At 39.1% G+C, this 18,118-nt stretch overlaps 1 protein-coding gene across 9 annotated transcripts in view; it reads left to right on the top strand.

Moving 5' to 3' along the window:
• pros (homeobox protein prospero) overlaps window positions 1-15,646 on the top strand; it is a 101,690-nt gene extending 86,044 nt beyond the window's left edge. For 7 of the 9 annotated variants that reach the window (XM_088030847.1, XM_088030869.1, XM_088030842.1 and 4 more), the window contains 5 exons: window positions 2,055-4,186; window positions 4,244-4,519; window positions 4,961-5,142; window positions 10,538-10,697; window positions 10,849-15,646. In XM_088030847.1, the coding sequence (XP_087886973.1) occupies window positions 2,135-4,186; window positions 4,244-4,519; window positions 4,961-5,142; window positions 10,538-10,697; window positions 10,849-11,028 (2,850 nt within the window). In that variant the 5' untranslated portion in view covers window positions 2,055-2,134 and the 3' untranslated portion in view covers window positions 11,029-15,646. The remainder of the gene's footprint in view (window positions 1-2,054; window positions 4,187-4,243; window positions 4,520-4,960; window positions 5,143-10,537; window positions 10,698-10,848) is intronic. The other 2 variants (XM_088030894.1, XM_088030884.1) reach the window with 2 other exon arrangements.
• The last annotated feature ends 2,472 nt before the right edge of the window (window positions 15,647-18,118 follow it).

Raw genomic sequence — 18,118 nt, 5'->3', positions numbered from 1 at the left:
TGTTCAAGAAGCCGTTTCGGGGCGAAAACTAGGTTTAATATTATTGAATTATATATCGATCGAGAGAGCAGCTCGAGAACTATCAACTGGCCAAATCTCAGATCGATAGGACAAGTAGTTGTTTACGAGGGGCAACTTAGAAAAACGATGGTGAAAACCGTTTCTTAAAATTTTTTTTAGTTTTGGAGATATTGAGCTTTGAAAATTTTATAACTCAAAATTTAATATCCGAAACTTTGATCGCTCATAACTCAGTTATTTCTGGACCGATCTTAGTGAGTTTAATCTTTTTGGATTTTACGTGAAATTCTGCGTAAAATGACTACAATACTTTAAGATTGCTTCATAAATAAGCGAGCTAGCGACCGAGTCTTAAAGAGACCGAAAGGCAGTCAACTTCTATCGAAGATTTTTAAGCTGAATTATCGCGAGAAAAACGATTTCGAAAAGGGTCAGTCGTGAGAACAGCGATAGATAGCCGCGTCGGAATCCATATAGCACCACCTGATGTGTTCTTATTCATTAAGAGTGGGAACAGTTCCCTTGATGTGTGCTCATTTCGCGTGACCGGGCGGAAATACTCATGCAGTGGTGTTACATGGTCATGACGTCAAACACCGGAAGTTCATCTTACTTCGCCATATGCCACCTTATTGTTTACATATTTTAATTCGGTGCCTTAATCAGCACCTGTCCCGTATTTCCCCTGAAATTGGCAATGACACTTCAATGTTAGTGTAGGTTTCTTCGGAGCATTATCAGTGCTGCCAGAGTTCTAGAAAAGCCATTATCTTAAGTAGCAGTTATGTTAACCGGAAACTGAATCCGAGTTATAATTCGATAAGACAACCAAGACTCTCCTTAATTTGTGTACTGCACCCGTTCGGTCCCGACGTGCTTATCGTGACAAATACTCTTGTAAGGTTGGCAGCAATTCAAAGTGTGTTAACACCACTTAGTGTAATTTTTTTGAGGCTACTTTAATTTCCTGTCACGCTTTCGAAGTGTGTCGCTTCTCCGTCCAGTCGGAAGTTGAAAAAGCGATGAAATTTTGTTTAAATTACTTCCGATCGAATAAAAAATCACTACTCTCCAAGTGGGTATTGTCCGACCCGGAGATGGGCTCCATGGTCGCCACCAGTAGTTTCCGGTTCCGTTCATCGAGCGGTGTTAATGACACAACTCTTTTCAAGAAAGTAACGACATATATTTAGACATTAATAAGCAGGGTGGCAAGAGCACACTTGAGCAGTCTGGGTCTTTGTTTTTGCCCTCTAAGATGATGCGTCTGAATAGGGGAGACGAGGCGCAAATACGAACCCCGCTTTTCTGCTCGCGAATGTGTCTCCTTCACGGTCTCATTGCGCCTTTCTTAATTAAAATCTACATTATAATTAAAAAAAGAAATTTTTGACTTGCTCATTCCGAGCAAACACTTTATCCTATACGCATAAAACCATTAGCTTTTGAATAATTCGTTTTGAGTGGGGAACGAGGACGATTATCTGACAGGACACCCCGGTGCTTTCACCATTGTTATCTACTGCTCGTCTTTACGTCGAGAACGCATAGGCGGTGCCATATGGCCCTTGGAGTGTACTTTACTGGAAATTCTCACAATATTTTACCATCTGTCGTCGAATGCGTTGTCTTATCAGACTAAATTACGACCTTATCGGAAAAATTTATAAACGCACAAGCATAATAATTATGGAAATACGCGAGCTTTTATGCGTGGAGGCTTTTGTTCGGAAAAAGGTTACCGGTAATTAATAAATATAAACAGCATCGTATCGGTGGTAAATGTAAAAGATTCGTCGGTTGGAAATAATGACGTTAATTAAATTCGAATAACGGCAAAAATGAGCGAGTTTTCCCCGGAATTTCCACCAATATTGATAGAATTTTTTTTGAAGATGAGGAGTGGTGCAGCTGCCGAAAGAGACGGGCTCGTGCTCGTGCATGGATCAACAGTTGTTCCGTGTCCGCAGGTGCTCGAGCCCCTCTTCCTCGAGAACCGTGACGCCGAACTAACGTCGGTTTCTCTGTTTCAGGTATTGACATGGGCGACTATTCTTAAAGTGGGGACGAATATCTGGAGGGGGGCACAGAACAACCAATAACGCTGGAACTTATGATGTCATCGGAGGAGGAGACTGAATTCGGTTTGTACACAGATAAGCTCCTGAAGAAAACCAAAAGAACTAGACAGCGCGTAGACGCCGGTGAGCCGCGTAACTCGTACTCGTCGATCCCGAATTTCAGTTCGCGTCCGACTTTTCTCGGTGGTGGTAATAACTTGTACGGCGCCATTTTTACCCAACAGCAGCAATTTGGTCTTTTCGGCCCGGGGTTCGCGCCCGCGAAGATGCTCAACGAGCTGCTGGGACGGCAGAAGGCCGACGGCGGCGAAGGAGAGGACTCGGTGATCCGGTGCGACGGGAGTCCGCCTTCTGGTGAACAACTGGCGCATCATATGCTCCGGGATATCCTGCAAGGCCGCAAGCACGAGCTGTTGGCTTTGGAACACGACATGCGCAACGGCCAGGACCACATCATCAACAATAACAACAACGAACCCAAGGCGGAACCAGAGCGCAACGACGTCGAAGTCGCCGCCGCCATGAAGGAATGTCTCGCGGAGGCGGGAGTCGGCGACCGGCAGCAGGCGGAGTTGATGGAAGAGGCGCTCAACGGAATGGAGACTGAGTCGCTGCCCTCGCCAAAAGTGGAACCTTCCAGTCCGGCCAAACCAGAAGATGCCAAGAAAGCGCGAGTGGAGAACATCGTCTCAGGTATGCGGTCCAGTCCGGCGCCTCCGCAAGTCAACGGGTGCAAGAAACGAAAACTGTACCAACCCCAGCAGCACGACAGCAACGCCGACAGGTACCTCGACGACGAAGAGGAGGAAAGTAGTGCGGAACCCATCCGACAGAAGCGCGTCGAAAAGAACCTGCTAAAGTCGCAGTTGAGGACCATGCAGGAGCAGTTGGCGGAAATGCAACAGAAATACATGCAGTTGTGCACGAGGGTGGAGCAGGGATCTGAGGAAAGCCAGGAGATCGAGGAAATCCCCAGTGATAGTGAAAACAGTAAGCGATCGGCGCCTCCTTCACCGATCACCACGAGTTCGCCCCCAAATCAACCAGCGCCAAGTTTAGCACAACAGGTGAGCAAACTTAAAATCAGCCCTCCTGGACCTCCTTTTCACAATGGCATGTTACATCACGATCACCAGCATATGAGCAGTGCCGCCGCCATGTACTTGGGTGTGAGCCACAAATTTCTTATGGAGCAAGAAGTGCGACTCGCCAAAGAGGCCGCGGTGGCAGCAATGAACAGCGAAACATCAATGCAACAACAGTCCCAACATCATCAGTCTCATCCACAAAAACCCGAAAACATTGCCGACAGACTACACATTATGAGAAACATGACACCGACAGGTACGGACTTGGAAGGCCTCGCCGACGCTCTCAAATCCGAAATTACCTCGTCTCTCTCAAATCTGATCGACTCGATTTTATCACGGTTCGTCCATCAGAGGAGATGTAAACAAACAGAGGCGGCCACCGCCGCCGAGCAACTCAACAAAGACTTGATGATGGCCTCGCAACTTTTAGACAGAAAATCGCCGCGGACCAAGGTGGTCGAACGGCCGCAAGCGCCGCCGCCGCCGCCCAACAGCCAGATGGTGAACGGCTCGAACGGGTGCCCACCCATGATGCCCGTTCATATGAACAGCATGCAGAAGCCCAACGACCTCCACATAAGGCCTCCGATGTTCCAGCCTCCCAAACCCCCAGGCATCAGCCAAGCTCCTCTCTTCGGCATGAACCACCCCTTCTGCGTGACCAAGCAAGAAACCCCCGAACAGAACGAGGCGCTCAGTCTCGTCGTCGCGCCGAAGAAAAAGCGGCACAAGGTGACGGACACGCGCATCACCCCTCGAACCGTCAGCAGGATCCTCGGCCAAGACGGCATCGGCATGTCGCCCGCTTCCATGGAGCCCAACGCTTGCAGCTCGCCGAGGCCGCCCCCATATCACCAGCCGCCGCCGATGTTGCCCGTCTCCCTTCCGACCTCGGTGGCGATCCCCAACCCAGGGTTGCACGAATCTCAGGTCTTCTCGCCCTACAGCCCCTTCTTTCATGGACCAAGTCACGGACACCACATGGCGATGCAGGTCCGTACTCACCCCTAACCACCACGAGCGAGATTACTAATTTATGTATTATTTCAGGCATCGTCATCTCCACCTCGCATGCACAAAATCGAGCGAGAGTCGCCTCCAATTCACCACCCCCCGACGCTCCTCCACCCCGCTCTCTTGGCTGCGGCTCAACATGGGGGCTCCCCCGACTACGGACAATTGAGGGCGCCGTCTGGGGGCATGAACATGGACAACGGCGATAGAAATTCAGATTGTAACTCAGGGGACATCGCCTATGATGGAATGCAGCCTACTATATCCTTTTTATGCAAAGATTTTAGCAAAAATCTTAGTAATCACCATCATGTACGTACCATTTGTTTTATTCGACGTAATTTAATTCGTTAGTTCTTGGAGGTCTTCATGCGAATCCCTACAGTTTAATCCGTTTTATTGATGTCACGAAATCACATTTTCACGTTCACACGTGGGAACGCCCAATTTCGCTAAATTTTATATAAACTGAAAAGAATTCTCCGCTCGTGCTGATATCTATTATTAAGCACTTCGTAACAGCGAGTTAGATCAATTTATGAATAGTTGATATCATCGTCTTACGGTGTATGAGAGTATCGTGTTCCCCAACATGTGGTTAAGAAAAAGAATAAGTTATAACTGCACTCGCTGAAATTACTAGTTTCTGTTATCAATTTCTTAAATACCGCGTATTTCCCCAGAATTAACGAATTAAATTGATTTCGCACGATCGATTGTGATTGCTACATTACGTGTCTTTCTTCCAAACAGACGAATATTTCCTTAACTCCCGAGCACTCGTCAACATTGACACCGATGCATCTCAGGAAAGCAAAACTGATGTTCTTCTGGGTTCGGTATCCGAGCTCAGCAGTACTAAAAATGTATTTCCCCGATATCAAGTTCAATAAGAACAACACTGCCCAGCTGGTCAAGTGGTTCTCAAACTTCAGGTGAGTTCCTTTTCGTTTTCCCGTTTCGAGTAATCACGCCGCGGCCTAATTAAAGGAATGAATATGTGGGAGTTTTCTAGAAAAGAGAATCAACGTATTACACGACGATAAAAACTTTTCCGAGAGTTTTGATTTAAAAGCAGCAACGAAACGAATACATGCCAACTAGCAAATGAAACGGAATGCTTTGTTGCCAGAACCGCTGCATGCATGTGAGCTTCGGGGCAAAAGGAGCATTCGTGTGTCAGCAGTTCTCAAATGTAGAAAAAAGCACGATAATGAAATTTATCGAGTCGATAATGTAAGCTCCAACAAAAGCTTAGCAGGAATAAGTTATTGTTGTCTGTTTAAACAGATGGACCTCAAGTGATAAGATAAGAAATTCAATATCGCACGCTTTAATCTATCCAATTTAGTAATAAAAGAATATGAAAATTGCCTTGCGTTTGATAGTTTTATCAGATAGCATCGAACGGAAAAACATCGAAAGTTACTTCGGCAATCGATCGATGATAAGCCACTCTAATTACTCTCGAGTAAACACTGAAAATTTTCACGAAACCTCAAGAAATGAATTCATAATTTACATTTTTTTTTTAATTAGCTGCACTCCGTCTTTGTGGAACTTTATGCACCACTGTATGCAACCTTAAATGAAAAACCCCGCAGTATTACCGCCGCTGCTCAATTAAAAATAACTTAATTAAGGTCTTGAGTCTAATTAGAGGGTAGGCATTTTTCTTTTGGGACGTAGCTCCGTCTTTCTCAATCTCATTAGCTTTACATTAAATTAGTCATTAGCGGAGCAAATCGCACAATTTTTCCCAGACCTCCGGGAGCATGTAAGTTACGCGTTCACCCCCAAAACAATTTGTTTATTAATTACTTCTAATTTACTAATGGCGCGACTTCCGCACAATAGATTTTTACCTCAAGATAAACGCTAATGTAAGTACGCTCGTAATTAAAGATCAATCACTGCAATTAATTACCAATTAATTTGCGAGATAATTATGTGGTAAGACGGGAACGGAACGGGCGTGAAAAACGCAAGGTCCGAACCCATTAAACCCCATTTCCGGTCACTTTAAACTAATTTGCCGCCTTCGAGGAGTAAATATCCCATCTTCAACACCGTCGTTTTTAATCTTGTAATTTATCAAGGGAGCGTTGCTCCCAGCGACAATTCGGTATTGTTATAAGTAGATTCTGAAGTTTGTTCACGCTAATTAGTCATTTCTAATTAAAAAACATTGCATTGAACAAGTCGTACTTTATTAAGAATGGGCTGGAATTTCAGTTCGCTGATTACTGGCAATCGAGTTGTCACTAGAAGCTTCTCCTAACGGTTTTCGTGAACATCTGCCCTCTCCGACGCCCCAGTATTGTTCAAATACCATGTGCGCGCCCTTTTTGTTAACTTCTTTCTCATAAAGGGATGTCCAAATTCACCGGCATCAACCCCGCAAAGTCGCCGAAATTGAGGAAACTCGCAGTTTAAATTTATCAGCAGATCACGGTTTGCCGGAAAAGAATTTTATTCGAGGAAAATTGCTAAAGAAAACGAAAATCTACAATGTGTTCTAGAATTCTCCCTCTTTCAAAAGAAGTCAAATTTGAAATCATAGTAGATTGAAACATTTTGAAATTTTTTTCATTAATTGCATTTTTTTACTTTTAAAATTTTTGATGGTTTAACTGGTTAAAATTCTATAATTAACAACAGAATGTTTGCTGAGAAAAGCATTATGTCATACAACTCTAAAACCAAGACAACTGGGTAAAAAAAAATCCAATAACGTAGTTGGCAAAATATTATAACTACACTGCCCCACAAAAAAAAATATTTTTTTTAATATGTATTGTCAAGCTATTTGACAATTTGATATCAATTTTTTTCCACAAAATTAAGACTTGTTGCAAAATAGTTGCAAAAAACAAAAGTGGAAATCGCTGTGTTTTTACCTCGAGTTTTAGAGTTGGCCTCGACAGACTGACTTTTTTTCTGACTTCTTGCTTAATGATTTTTTGTGACATTTGAGTTAAATCAGTTAATGAAACTGTTTAGTTCTGAAAGCATTGCAAAAGTTTAATATGCAATTTTGGATTGTCTTATAAATGTTGTATCAAATTAAAGTAATCGTAAGTTGGTGTGATTCGTCGATAATTTTTTTTTTCTGATTTTGCGTTAATTTTGCTGGTTAGTGTACATAGTTAAAATCTCTAGAATGTGCGCCGTTTTCTCAACATTTTTCCTGTTTGCTAAAGTTAATATACGAGTGAAAAGTAGAAAATCGCCCAATTTTTATAGCTGTAACAAAAAAATTACAAAAATTAGTGGGGGATGTCTGAACAGTTTGCTTCCTCTTGAAAATTTAAATTCCGAAAAATTATATTTTTTGCTCTACAATTTTCCAATTTGGTAGAAAAAATACACGGCTCAAAAATTGTATTTTTCTCAAATTTTATAGCCGTAGCCCTAAAATTACCAAAATTATTATAAAACTAGTTATGACATTTTGATTACCACGTTATCACAATTTCTTATCTATCTGCCTTGGTTTTAGAGTTTTATGATATAAATGCTTTTCACCGCAAACATACTATTGTTGATTATAGAATTTTAAACGACCAAGCCATCAAAAGTTTAAAAAATAAGGAAAATTTAAATATCGATAAATAAATTTTCATAATTTTTTTCGAATAAAATTCTCTTTCCCCGCACTGTGAGATAACAAACGGGAAATAAATAAAACCAGCCGGTGCTGCGCAAATAAACAAACCTGAATTAAAGAAATTTCGTACGAAGATGTCGGTTATTTTGAACGCGTGTCTCAAGACGCTGCGGGAACGTCTTGAAGGGTCTGGGCCCCTTCGCATCGACTTGGGGAGGGTAAATCAAAAAGCAGCTGTTGAAATCTTTTGTTGTCGTAACGTCTTTTGGCGAAGGAACGGTTGCCGTGTGACTTACCTGGTGGGAAAGTAAATCCTTGCAAGATTTTCAGCAAAATTAAGGGGTCTTTATGGGGCAAAGAAAAAACCGCTTAGCATACCTGCATGTCTTGAGACAGCAGGTGGTTTTTCTATCGAGTTCAATGCGGGTTTGAACTCGAGGGGGTCAGAGAGATTTAGGTAAAAACACTTTCGAAAATGGTTCTGGGACGGTGCAAACCGCGGATGTGTTTAATCGAAAGCAACAGTTGTTAGCGTTAATAATATAACATGGCTAATACAACCATATTAATTATGTATGCCCAATTGGCCTATAATTGGCGTTCGGATTCAATGACATGACACTACCATGTTTAGGCAATATTAATACCGTTTAAACACAAACATTTCTATTATTATTATAAGCAAAGTGCTAATTGCGTTAACTGTTGCATTGACGCCTCTGCGTCGGCGGCTTCTTCGGTCACCGGACCATTGCTGCAGAAATTTGTGAAGGGGCTATAAAGTGACACAATTGAATTGAACAGCATCACCATGATTGCTGTAATTGCCACTTAATTCATCGATCTACACACTATTACGTGTGTGGTATGCGGAGCTCACAGGTGGCGTGCTATAAATACGACATTATGGCCTTATCATATTCCGACACCAAGGAGATGTCGTCGCTATTTACCGTAACGCTGCGGGCACTCTAACCCACTTCTTCTATGAATCCTTTAACTCTTGTAAACGTATATGTATGTTTTGCCATTTTTCTCAGAAAATTCAAATGATAAGAATCTGATATTTTGGGGACGAAAATAAGCGGATAAGACGAATCGAATAAATAGACTCACATTTTCAGTTTTTCCGGAAGTGGCAGTCAACTTGCTTATTTTAAATAGAACACCCTATATTTTATTGCATTTTTGATTTCTCTATGCAAATTGAAGGTCACTTTCTATATACCGTGCTTTACCTAAATTGTATCAGTTCTGAAATATCTCTATTTTTAAAAAAAAATTAATTAAATTTGCATTACAAAAAAAATATATTTTCACAAACATTTTTGAGAACTTTTTATTTCTATTACACCACCAAATTTGTTTATAAAAAATCCACATAAAATTGAGTTGAATCTTGAATCCGTTTCAAAAAAAATGCTTAAAAAAATTGGAAACCAAAGAGTAAAAACACTTCTTTTTTCGGTAATTTTAATAAGAAATAGGTGTCTACTATATGCGCCAGAAAATTAGCACAACATTTTCAAATTCAATTTTCTAGTAATAATTATTTTTCTCGATCTGGTCTCTAACACATGATTGTTTATTAAAGAAATTTTCCCAGAAAAAACATAAAAATTTACGAAACCAGAAACAAAATATCCCACTTAAGCCATTTTTTTACCATTTCGGGTAACATAAATGACATTTGTCTTTCAGTATTATTAATATTGCATTCTTCATCTTTGAAAAGAACTTTCCTCTGGAGCCTAAACTATGAAGAAACAGTATTTTCTTTTCGTTATAAGACGAGGGTGTCATCGAATTCGGAATCAAGATTGGATAACGCCTATACTTTTTTAAACTGTTCTTTTTCAATAATTTACAACGTCAAAGCAATGATTCTCATGATTTTTAGTTTGATAATGCATTGCCTTCGCCCGGAGATCGAACTGCCATTCAGTAATAAAGTTAGTTAAAAGTTAGTTGACCATAACTAATGTTGTAAATCTACAAATCGCAACACAAAAGAAAATAATTACGTAGCAATGATCTTTATTGAGGGTTTTACACTGCCATTTTATTTTTCAGACAAACCACAAATTGCCTATCTCTATCACTAAAAATCGTAATTTTGGTAATTTTAGTGCTACAGCTACGAAATTAGGGTAAATCACTATTTTAGTGTCACTTATTAAATTTACGAAATTTCAAAATTCTAGAGCAAGAAACACCAATTTTAGAAATTTCCATTTTTGAAAAAATCCAAAAATTGGCGATCTTCATCTCTAAAACCGTAATTTTGGTAATCTTAGCGCTACTGCTATGAAATTTGGCGAAATTACTATTTTAATGTCACTTATTAAGTCTACGAAGTTTCAAAATTCTAGAGCAAGAAACACAGATTTTAGAAATTTTCATTTTTGAGACAACCCTGAGGCGAAAGAAAAAAATAGATCGCTAAAATTTCAAAAGTTTAAACAAAATGACAGAAATTATTAAATTGTGTAGTGAAAGTGTGTAGTTAAAATTTGTTAAAATCAAAAAAAAATATTTATAAAACTAAGATATAAATCTCTTAGGGTAGCGTCACTGCAATTTTTTGTGCTCTTTCCAACACAAAAAACCGCATCTAAATAGCTCTTTTCGTTTTCGTGCTATTTTGAACGAACTTTTTCATTGAAACGCCAATCTTCAAATATGGATAGATCAACTTTAACGAGTTTTGTTCTTTGCAGGGAGTTCTACTACATCCAAATGGAGAAGTACGCCAGACAGGCAGTTTCCGAAGGTGTGAAGAACGCCGACGACCTGCATGTTGGCGGCGATTCCGAATTATACCGGGTGCTCAACTTGCACTACAACAGAAACAATCACATCGAGGTATGGGGACCTCAGGTTCGTGATTTTTACCGAGACATCCGATTTTTGTTTGCTTTTCCAACAGATGTCTTCGGCAATGTCACGTATCTTCTTTTTATTTTGCTCCTCCTCTCCCTCCGCTTGTCTCGGCGCTCCTGTCACCGTTTTAACAACGAAATTCTTGCAGGTTCCTTCAAACTTCCGTTTCGTCGTGGAGCAGACGCTTCGGGAGTTCTTCAAGGCTATCCAGGAAGGCAGGGACGCAGAACAGTCTTGGAAGAAGTCGATCTACAAGATAATCTCAAGGTTGGACGACCCGGTCCCGGAATATTTCAAATCCCCGAATTTCCTGGAGCAATTGGAGTGACCGGTTAGCCGAACCGAAGAGCCGGTACCCAATGGTAGCCAATGGTTGCCACGCAGTACCATCCGTTAGAAACGGCAAAAACACCAGAGAGAATCGGTGACACGTGACAAAACTGTCAACAGTTTATGTTGTTTTGATGGGAATGAGCTTGGAGGACGCAGCAATGACGCCCCATCTTCGGAGCTTTTTCCGGACGCTCTTGTTAAATAGTTGTGTTTAGTTGACAGAAAGACAATTTTATCGCCTCAGGCTTTATGTTCGTAAAAACGAACAGTGAACACAAATCAATCAATTTTCCAGTGATTACCTGAATATTTACCGGATAGAATTTTATGACGTCAAGTCTTTCTTTTCTTTTCAACCAGCAGTCAGCAAGTTCAAAATCTGCACTACAATTGCGTTACTTCTGGCATTGTTACTTTTGATGCCACTGTAAACTGCCCGTTTTTTTCCTCTTGTATATAAGCGACTTGTACATAGTATTTATCACGGTATTAAATTTAAATCTTGTATTATCTTTATTATTTTTACCAAAGTTTTTGTTTACTAGTCCAACATAAGGTTATTCCCTTTTGAATGGCCTTACGTAAAACTAAGAGTTACACTGTAAGGCCTCCTCTTCCAGGGGCGGCTTTAAAGTGTAAAACGTGAAGATTTATCGCAGCAATTACACTTTATATCAGATTCAATCAGAAAGTCCAATTTCTGCGATTCATCCTATTAAGTAGGTATGCCTTGTTTTTGTATTTATTTCCCGTATTCTTTCCCTTTTGTTTGTTTAGACTAGTTGCTATTTGTCACTTTTTGTTCGCATACCTGCCTAATACGGACTTTTTATTTTATAGTTTAATTTTAATCACTTGCACAATCAAATAGTGTAGAGTCTACACGATGAATGCAAATACCAGTGTGAGGCAACTAGTCAGTAAAAAATAAATGGTATCTTTATTTCTCGCTTTTTGTTTATTTTTTTGTCGCGACAGTTTACAGTGTGATAGAATTTCGAGTACAATAATTTTGAGCCACAAATCGTAAATTGTACATAAATTTCGTGCTCATGGTTTCCTTCACATCCCGCAATAGTTGAGGTCACGAACAAACGGAGGTCCCGAGAGCTTTTAACTTATCCTCTGAAGGATGAGAGGTCGTGATTTTGCTGTTCCTAAAAATCCTATATTCGATGATATACTGCCGAAATTGTAAGACTGCCATTCGTTTATGGTTGCTTTGGGAGTTTATTTGTCGTTGATGGTTGAGTTTCTTTTCAAAATTGATCGTTTGGAGGTTTATCGAGTTGTTTTGAAATTTGAGTTCGTTCTCGGGACCTAAATCGGTACATTACATAAAAAACAAAATTAAAAAATTAGAGTAATCTAAATAGTTATTTATTAAGATTTAAAGTATATAACGTTGTCGACTGTAAAGTACCCGAAGACGCTGATGGTTTGCAAACAAGCAAACGCTCGACCCTTCAAATCCGGAAAGTGTTAATTGATAAAATATATAAAAATAGTTGTAAATACGCTTCTCTCCAATACAATAGATGTGTAATAACTGGTAGTCGTGCACATATTCGGTGTTTTGTTTTCAATATAATGAGAAATAGCGGGTCGGGTATTCTTCAAGTACAAAGTTTGCGAACCGTTGGTGTGTGACAAAGGGATAATGAAGAGACCTAAGTGCTTTAATTTAAAAATTGTTGTTTAGAACGAATCCTGCAGATTTTTACTTGGCGGCGGGCTGGTGGTAATGATGAGCAAGAAGGAATGGAATCGGGTGGTAGAGTCGAAGGGTTCTCTTCTTGTTTATGATTGCGCCATCAGTTCGTGTACTTGACAATGAAGACCTCAAAAAGTTACTGTTGGTTTTAACAATTCACCCAACTTTAACTTTAATCTCACAGCTTTTACCGATGATGATTATAATTGATGAAATAAAAATACGTGCAAACAAAAGAGCTAGTGAGCTCACCTCAATTCGCGAGAAGCCAAAGGCTGTCCGAATTGTTGAAGACAAATCTAACAGATGAATTCAGAAAAGGCCTGAATAAGGTCCCGGAGGAATTACATTGCTTTCTGGATGAGACTGTCTAAGTAATTTTTGAGGTCGCTCCAAGAGCCCCACCGGGGTTAGTAGTGTAGTATCCCTTCCTTAGGTAGGACCCCCAACATGATTCCGATTCGGTTTTTATATTCGCAACTTTTGGCCATTTCGAAAACGTATTATTTTCGAGTTTTCAGTTCGCATCGTTTGGTTCCATATGCACACACATTCGGATGACATCTTGGCACGGGGGGCAACTCCGCGGAGGCCACGGTATGCGTGTGGAGGTCGTTTTTCTTCTTGTTTCGTTACAGGAGGATTCTGCTTTACAGGTTCAAAAACACTGTTCGGAAAAAAACGTTTAGGTCACCGGTTCAAAAATGATACATAAAAAATATCACGAAAAAAGTACAAGCTTATTTTTAAGCACCTCTGCGCCTTAAAATTAAATTTCGAAGCAAAAATGATATGAGTGTGTATAACCAAAATCTGCCTTATTCTATTTTCTTATGACGAAAATCTCCAACCGTTATAGCGCTATTAATTTGCTAGTGTGTATCGTTCTTCATCACCTGACACTGACGATTTTTAACCGTTTCCATAAAATTAATTATCAACTAATCTAGTCCAATATGTAATACATAGAATTTTGTGTGGGTTGTAGTATACATGTACAATTGTTGGTAAACCGCCGGGTGTCTCCGTTAACTTTATCTGAGTTCCCGCTTACTTTGCGAACTCTCTGTTGCGTTACCGTTCTCGTTCTCGTTGCGTTACAGCGTAGCCACTAGTCGTCAACGTCTTATTTACCGCGTCCGCTCGCGTCGCGGCCACCAACCTTCACCCCGCGCCCAATTAATCGTAGTATCCGGGGGGCGGAGGCGTCGCGACGCACGACATCCCTTTCAACGACACCACCTCCACCACCACTGATTTCGTTTCGTAGCATAACATTAGTTTGCGGCAGGATCGGTCCTCGGGAGCGTTCTCAACCTGAAATAGTCATCAAAGAGCCACACTGAAACTGAAGCAATAGCAAATGAAGGCAACCAACCAAAAAAATACAGTTTATCGAAATTTTCTAAACCGGATACTTACTCATTCAAAAATTCCACTGGGCCAATTCGTCCGTCAAAAAAGTGCCTTCAAAGTTGTTTTTACGAAAAAATTACAAATTAAGGGCCCTAAATAGACACAACGCCCAACCAAAACACTTCCGGGGACTTGCTCTGCCGACTGTACTTTTCATACGTTTCCACCAGAGACACTCGGTTACATAACATAAGATTATTTCATAAATATTATATTGTTATGCTAAGGTGGCCGAAACGAGGTACTCTCTCGCCCAGGCTATACTATTTGTGGTATATAGTAACTTTGATGATTAGAAGTAGATAATAAACATACAGATTCAATGGTTTCAGTTACCCGTGTTACACAGATTACGTTAGCTGTTATTGTTATTTGTTAAGGTCAACGCAACCGCAACGATTTCTTCCACTTTCCGCCGACCAAGCCGACTCCAGTCGTTCAACCACCCTTTCGGTCCAAACCGTCAACGACAAATTCGAAATTACTGCTCATACAGACTTCAACTTCCACTCCGCACGTGCAATACGAAGAAATCCCTCTGGGGTTGCGTTAGCCATCCCTATTAAGTTTAATTTCACGTCACCAGATGACTCTTCGGTCTTCCTTGTTAATACTCGACAACGACACGATGTGACAATCGTCATATTCACGCCACAGATATGTCAATGTTCGGCATCTAAATTTCTGGAAATGCGACTTCCCCCAGTCGCATAGATACTTTAAATCAAATTTACCACTCATTTGGCTATTATTCACAAATCATTTTAGGTTCAAATTTGAGGCTCGGCTCGGTAATTCCCCGAGTCGAGCGAAATCTCGGGTTGAAAAGTGGCAGGTTGTCGAGATGGGTCACAGTCACTGGTGTTAAGCGCCACGAGGCTCCGAACTACAGTATAATTATAAGGTTAGGCATTGCGTCGATAGAGAATCGAATTAAGATTGTATATTTAGTACAAAAATGTGAAAAAAAAAATCGAGATAGCTCAAAATTTAATTTCTCGCTCCCATCTCTCAACCGGTCCGATGGTTTATATGTGTAAAAATTTAAGAGTATTTTTATATTTATATTGGTGTAAATCAAAATTTGGTATTGACAAAATTATTGTAGAGATTTTAGGTTGATAAATTTAATAAAATTAAGATTTAGGGATTTTTAAATGAATTTGTATATAAAAATTTATATATAATATATAGAGGGATGGTTTAGAGATGGGCGCTATGTTGGTATATGCGTTTGCATGGGGACGTGGCGACGTATACTATACTATATACGTACAAAGTACTCATAGTGTGCGATGATAGCACTTTCCTACGTTGCTTTTGTTTATTTAGCGTGTGCCGTATCCATGTTACATTAGACAATTTTACTATTTGGTGTACAGCAATTGTTTCGACCCTCAAAAGGCTTCGGCCCCAGGGAAAGTCGAGATGTTGTGACTGTGTTTTCATTGAGCAGTATAATAAATATATACATTTATTTGGAGAGGATGTCTTTTTTATTATTTCAATTTATTCCCACTTACCCCACAAAAAGAAAACTTTATTAATATTGCTATTCATACACAGATGGCGGTACCGTCGTAAATTTCGTCCAAAACTAATAATTTGTTTATTATTATTACGTAAAGTCCGGATAAAGTGTTCAGGGAAATACAGTCTATTTAGTGGATATTCTTCTGATATGAGAAGTTTGAAATGACAGATACCAACAACCAAAAATTAAAAAATTTAGAGCGCCATCTCGTGGTGGGTGGAAGAAGTTGGAAATTTTGTTAAACAGAACACTGGTTTTAGGTGTCACTACAGAAATCATCTCTTTATAACTGTACAGTTAAAGCTGTCATCCACAGGTGTCGCTAACTGACAAATTTAATTTATTCTTCATTTATACATTTTAGTGGTTATTTCAATTGTAATTAAAAATATTGAACTTCTCCACTTTTTTTCTACTTTATCTAAAAATAACATATTCTTTTTAAATTTAAAAACTGAATAAAATATTCACAGATTATTTTAGATTACCCGTATTTTTTAAAATACTTTATACAGGGTGAAATTTTATACAAAGATAAAAGTTATCGAAAACCACAATAAAAGATAATTTTCGCAAAAACGACTAAAACTTCTTCTGATAGTTGCAATCCGTCAAAGAAATAAAAATTAAATTTGACAGATGACAGATTTATGACAGATACTTTGGAGTCATGGACGTATCATGTAGCAACATTTCTCCATTAAACAAATTTGGTTTTATTGTGTAAAATGGCTTTAATTCGTGTTGATTGTCTGTTTTAATTATTTATTCATAACGCAAAAACAAATAGTACTTGTTTTGATATTAAAAAAATCTCTCTGGATCTTTATGATTTTTTATGACTTGGAATTTTCTTTTTTTCCGTATAATTAATGTTTTTAGGCCGCCGTCCTTTTTTAACTTTTTTGGAAACATATAAATAGCCGTTTGGCGTTTGGCGGCCAAGGCGTCCAAAAATTAAACTAGATATGTTTTTGTTTACCGGTTGCTATCGCACTGTCATTACTTGACACATGAGTGTGCTCTGAAGTATTTTAAATGAGGTTAGAATGTTTTATTTCCAAAATAGTTACTAGGAGAGCAACCTTAAAGAGTAAAAGTCACTAAATCAGATTTTTTTTTTGATTCTTTAAATTTTGTTCACCTAAAAAATAGTGTGGATCATATATACAACCGAAATTGCTTTTTAAAGTCTGAGTGAAATTGCGAAGACGAGGCTGAGCCGAAAAAGAGCATTTTCCGGCCTTGTGATCCAAATTACTATTTTTTGGATTCTTTAGATTAAGAAATTTCTAAATTCTTCAGAAGCCTTCCTTTAAGTTTATCTATGAATTGTAAAGATTTTTTTGATTGTTTAATTTAGAATGTTTTCGAAACCTTAAAAACCCTCAAAGATTATCTAAAATTTATTAAATAATTAGGAATTACTTTGGAACCCCAAAGATAAATTTTCTAGAAATTTCAAAGATTCTGTAAGAAATCGTCTTAATTTAAGTCTTTGGCAAATCTAAAAAACAGGAAAAATAACATTCCCGTTATTTTGATTAGAAAATTCACCCTATTTTTTCTCCAGGGCCGGCTTCAGAGACATTTAAAAAACGTATAATCAGCGCAGAATTATTTTAATCCTCTTTTCGCTGTAAAATGTGGATTTTAAATACTTCTCGACACGCAGGCAGACACGTATAAAATTAAAAGGACTTTTTAGCTTATATGTAATTAGAACTGGATTCTCGATTTCATACTACATATTATGCAGTCCAATTGCAATAGAAATTGCAATTTAACCCTTTCATTGCATGCAAATATTCAAGTCGCTCAAATTTACATGAGAACGTGTAATCCGCTTCGAGATAGAGTCCTGTCAGGTTTCAAGTCCACCTTCAAGAAAGGTCATCGAGAATGAACCGCATCGCCGACCTTCTGGAGACAATACTGAACATCAGATAAGTTTCACGAGCGAACTCGTTTCGTTGCAATTTTGAAGAAATGGACCATTGCTCTTTCAGGTGTTCAAAATGTCATTTTTTTAAGATTCCAAAAAATCACCACTGAATGAAAGCTCCAAAGAGAGTCGAAGCGAGAATCCGAAGAATCTGTCCAAACCGCAAAAGGACGAAATGACTCATTCTGGTGAGTGACAGTTTTATCTACAAAAGCGGATTATGGTTTTAATTTATTAAAAGTACCTGACGTACAAAAAAATCGAAAAATCTAAGGATAATTTTAGCTTGATTAACACTACTAATTGGTTTTATTTTACGCGCGTTGTTCAAAGTTTCATTCTATTAACAAACCATTTTCTTTCTTTTAATAATCTTTATTGTGACGTAGGTGATTTGAAGTGTTAAGGTGTGGTGTAGGAAGTAATCCGCAATAAAACTATTAGAAATGATCGTGACAAAGACATTTTGGTCCCAC

This window comes from Gnatocerus cornutus, chromosome 1 (genome assembly GCF_029298725.1).
Source record: "Gnatocerus cornutus isolate USDA-ARS CGAHR chromosome 1, icGnaCorn1.1, whole genome shotgun sequence".
NCBI classification, from domain to species: Eukaryota; Metazoa; Arthropoda; class Insecta; order Coleoptera; family Tenebrionidae; genus Gnatocerus; species Gnatocerus cornutus.
The sequence above is the reverse complement of the archived record's forward strand: the minus strand, read 5'-3'. Positions and strand labels throughout refer to the sequence as shown.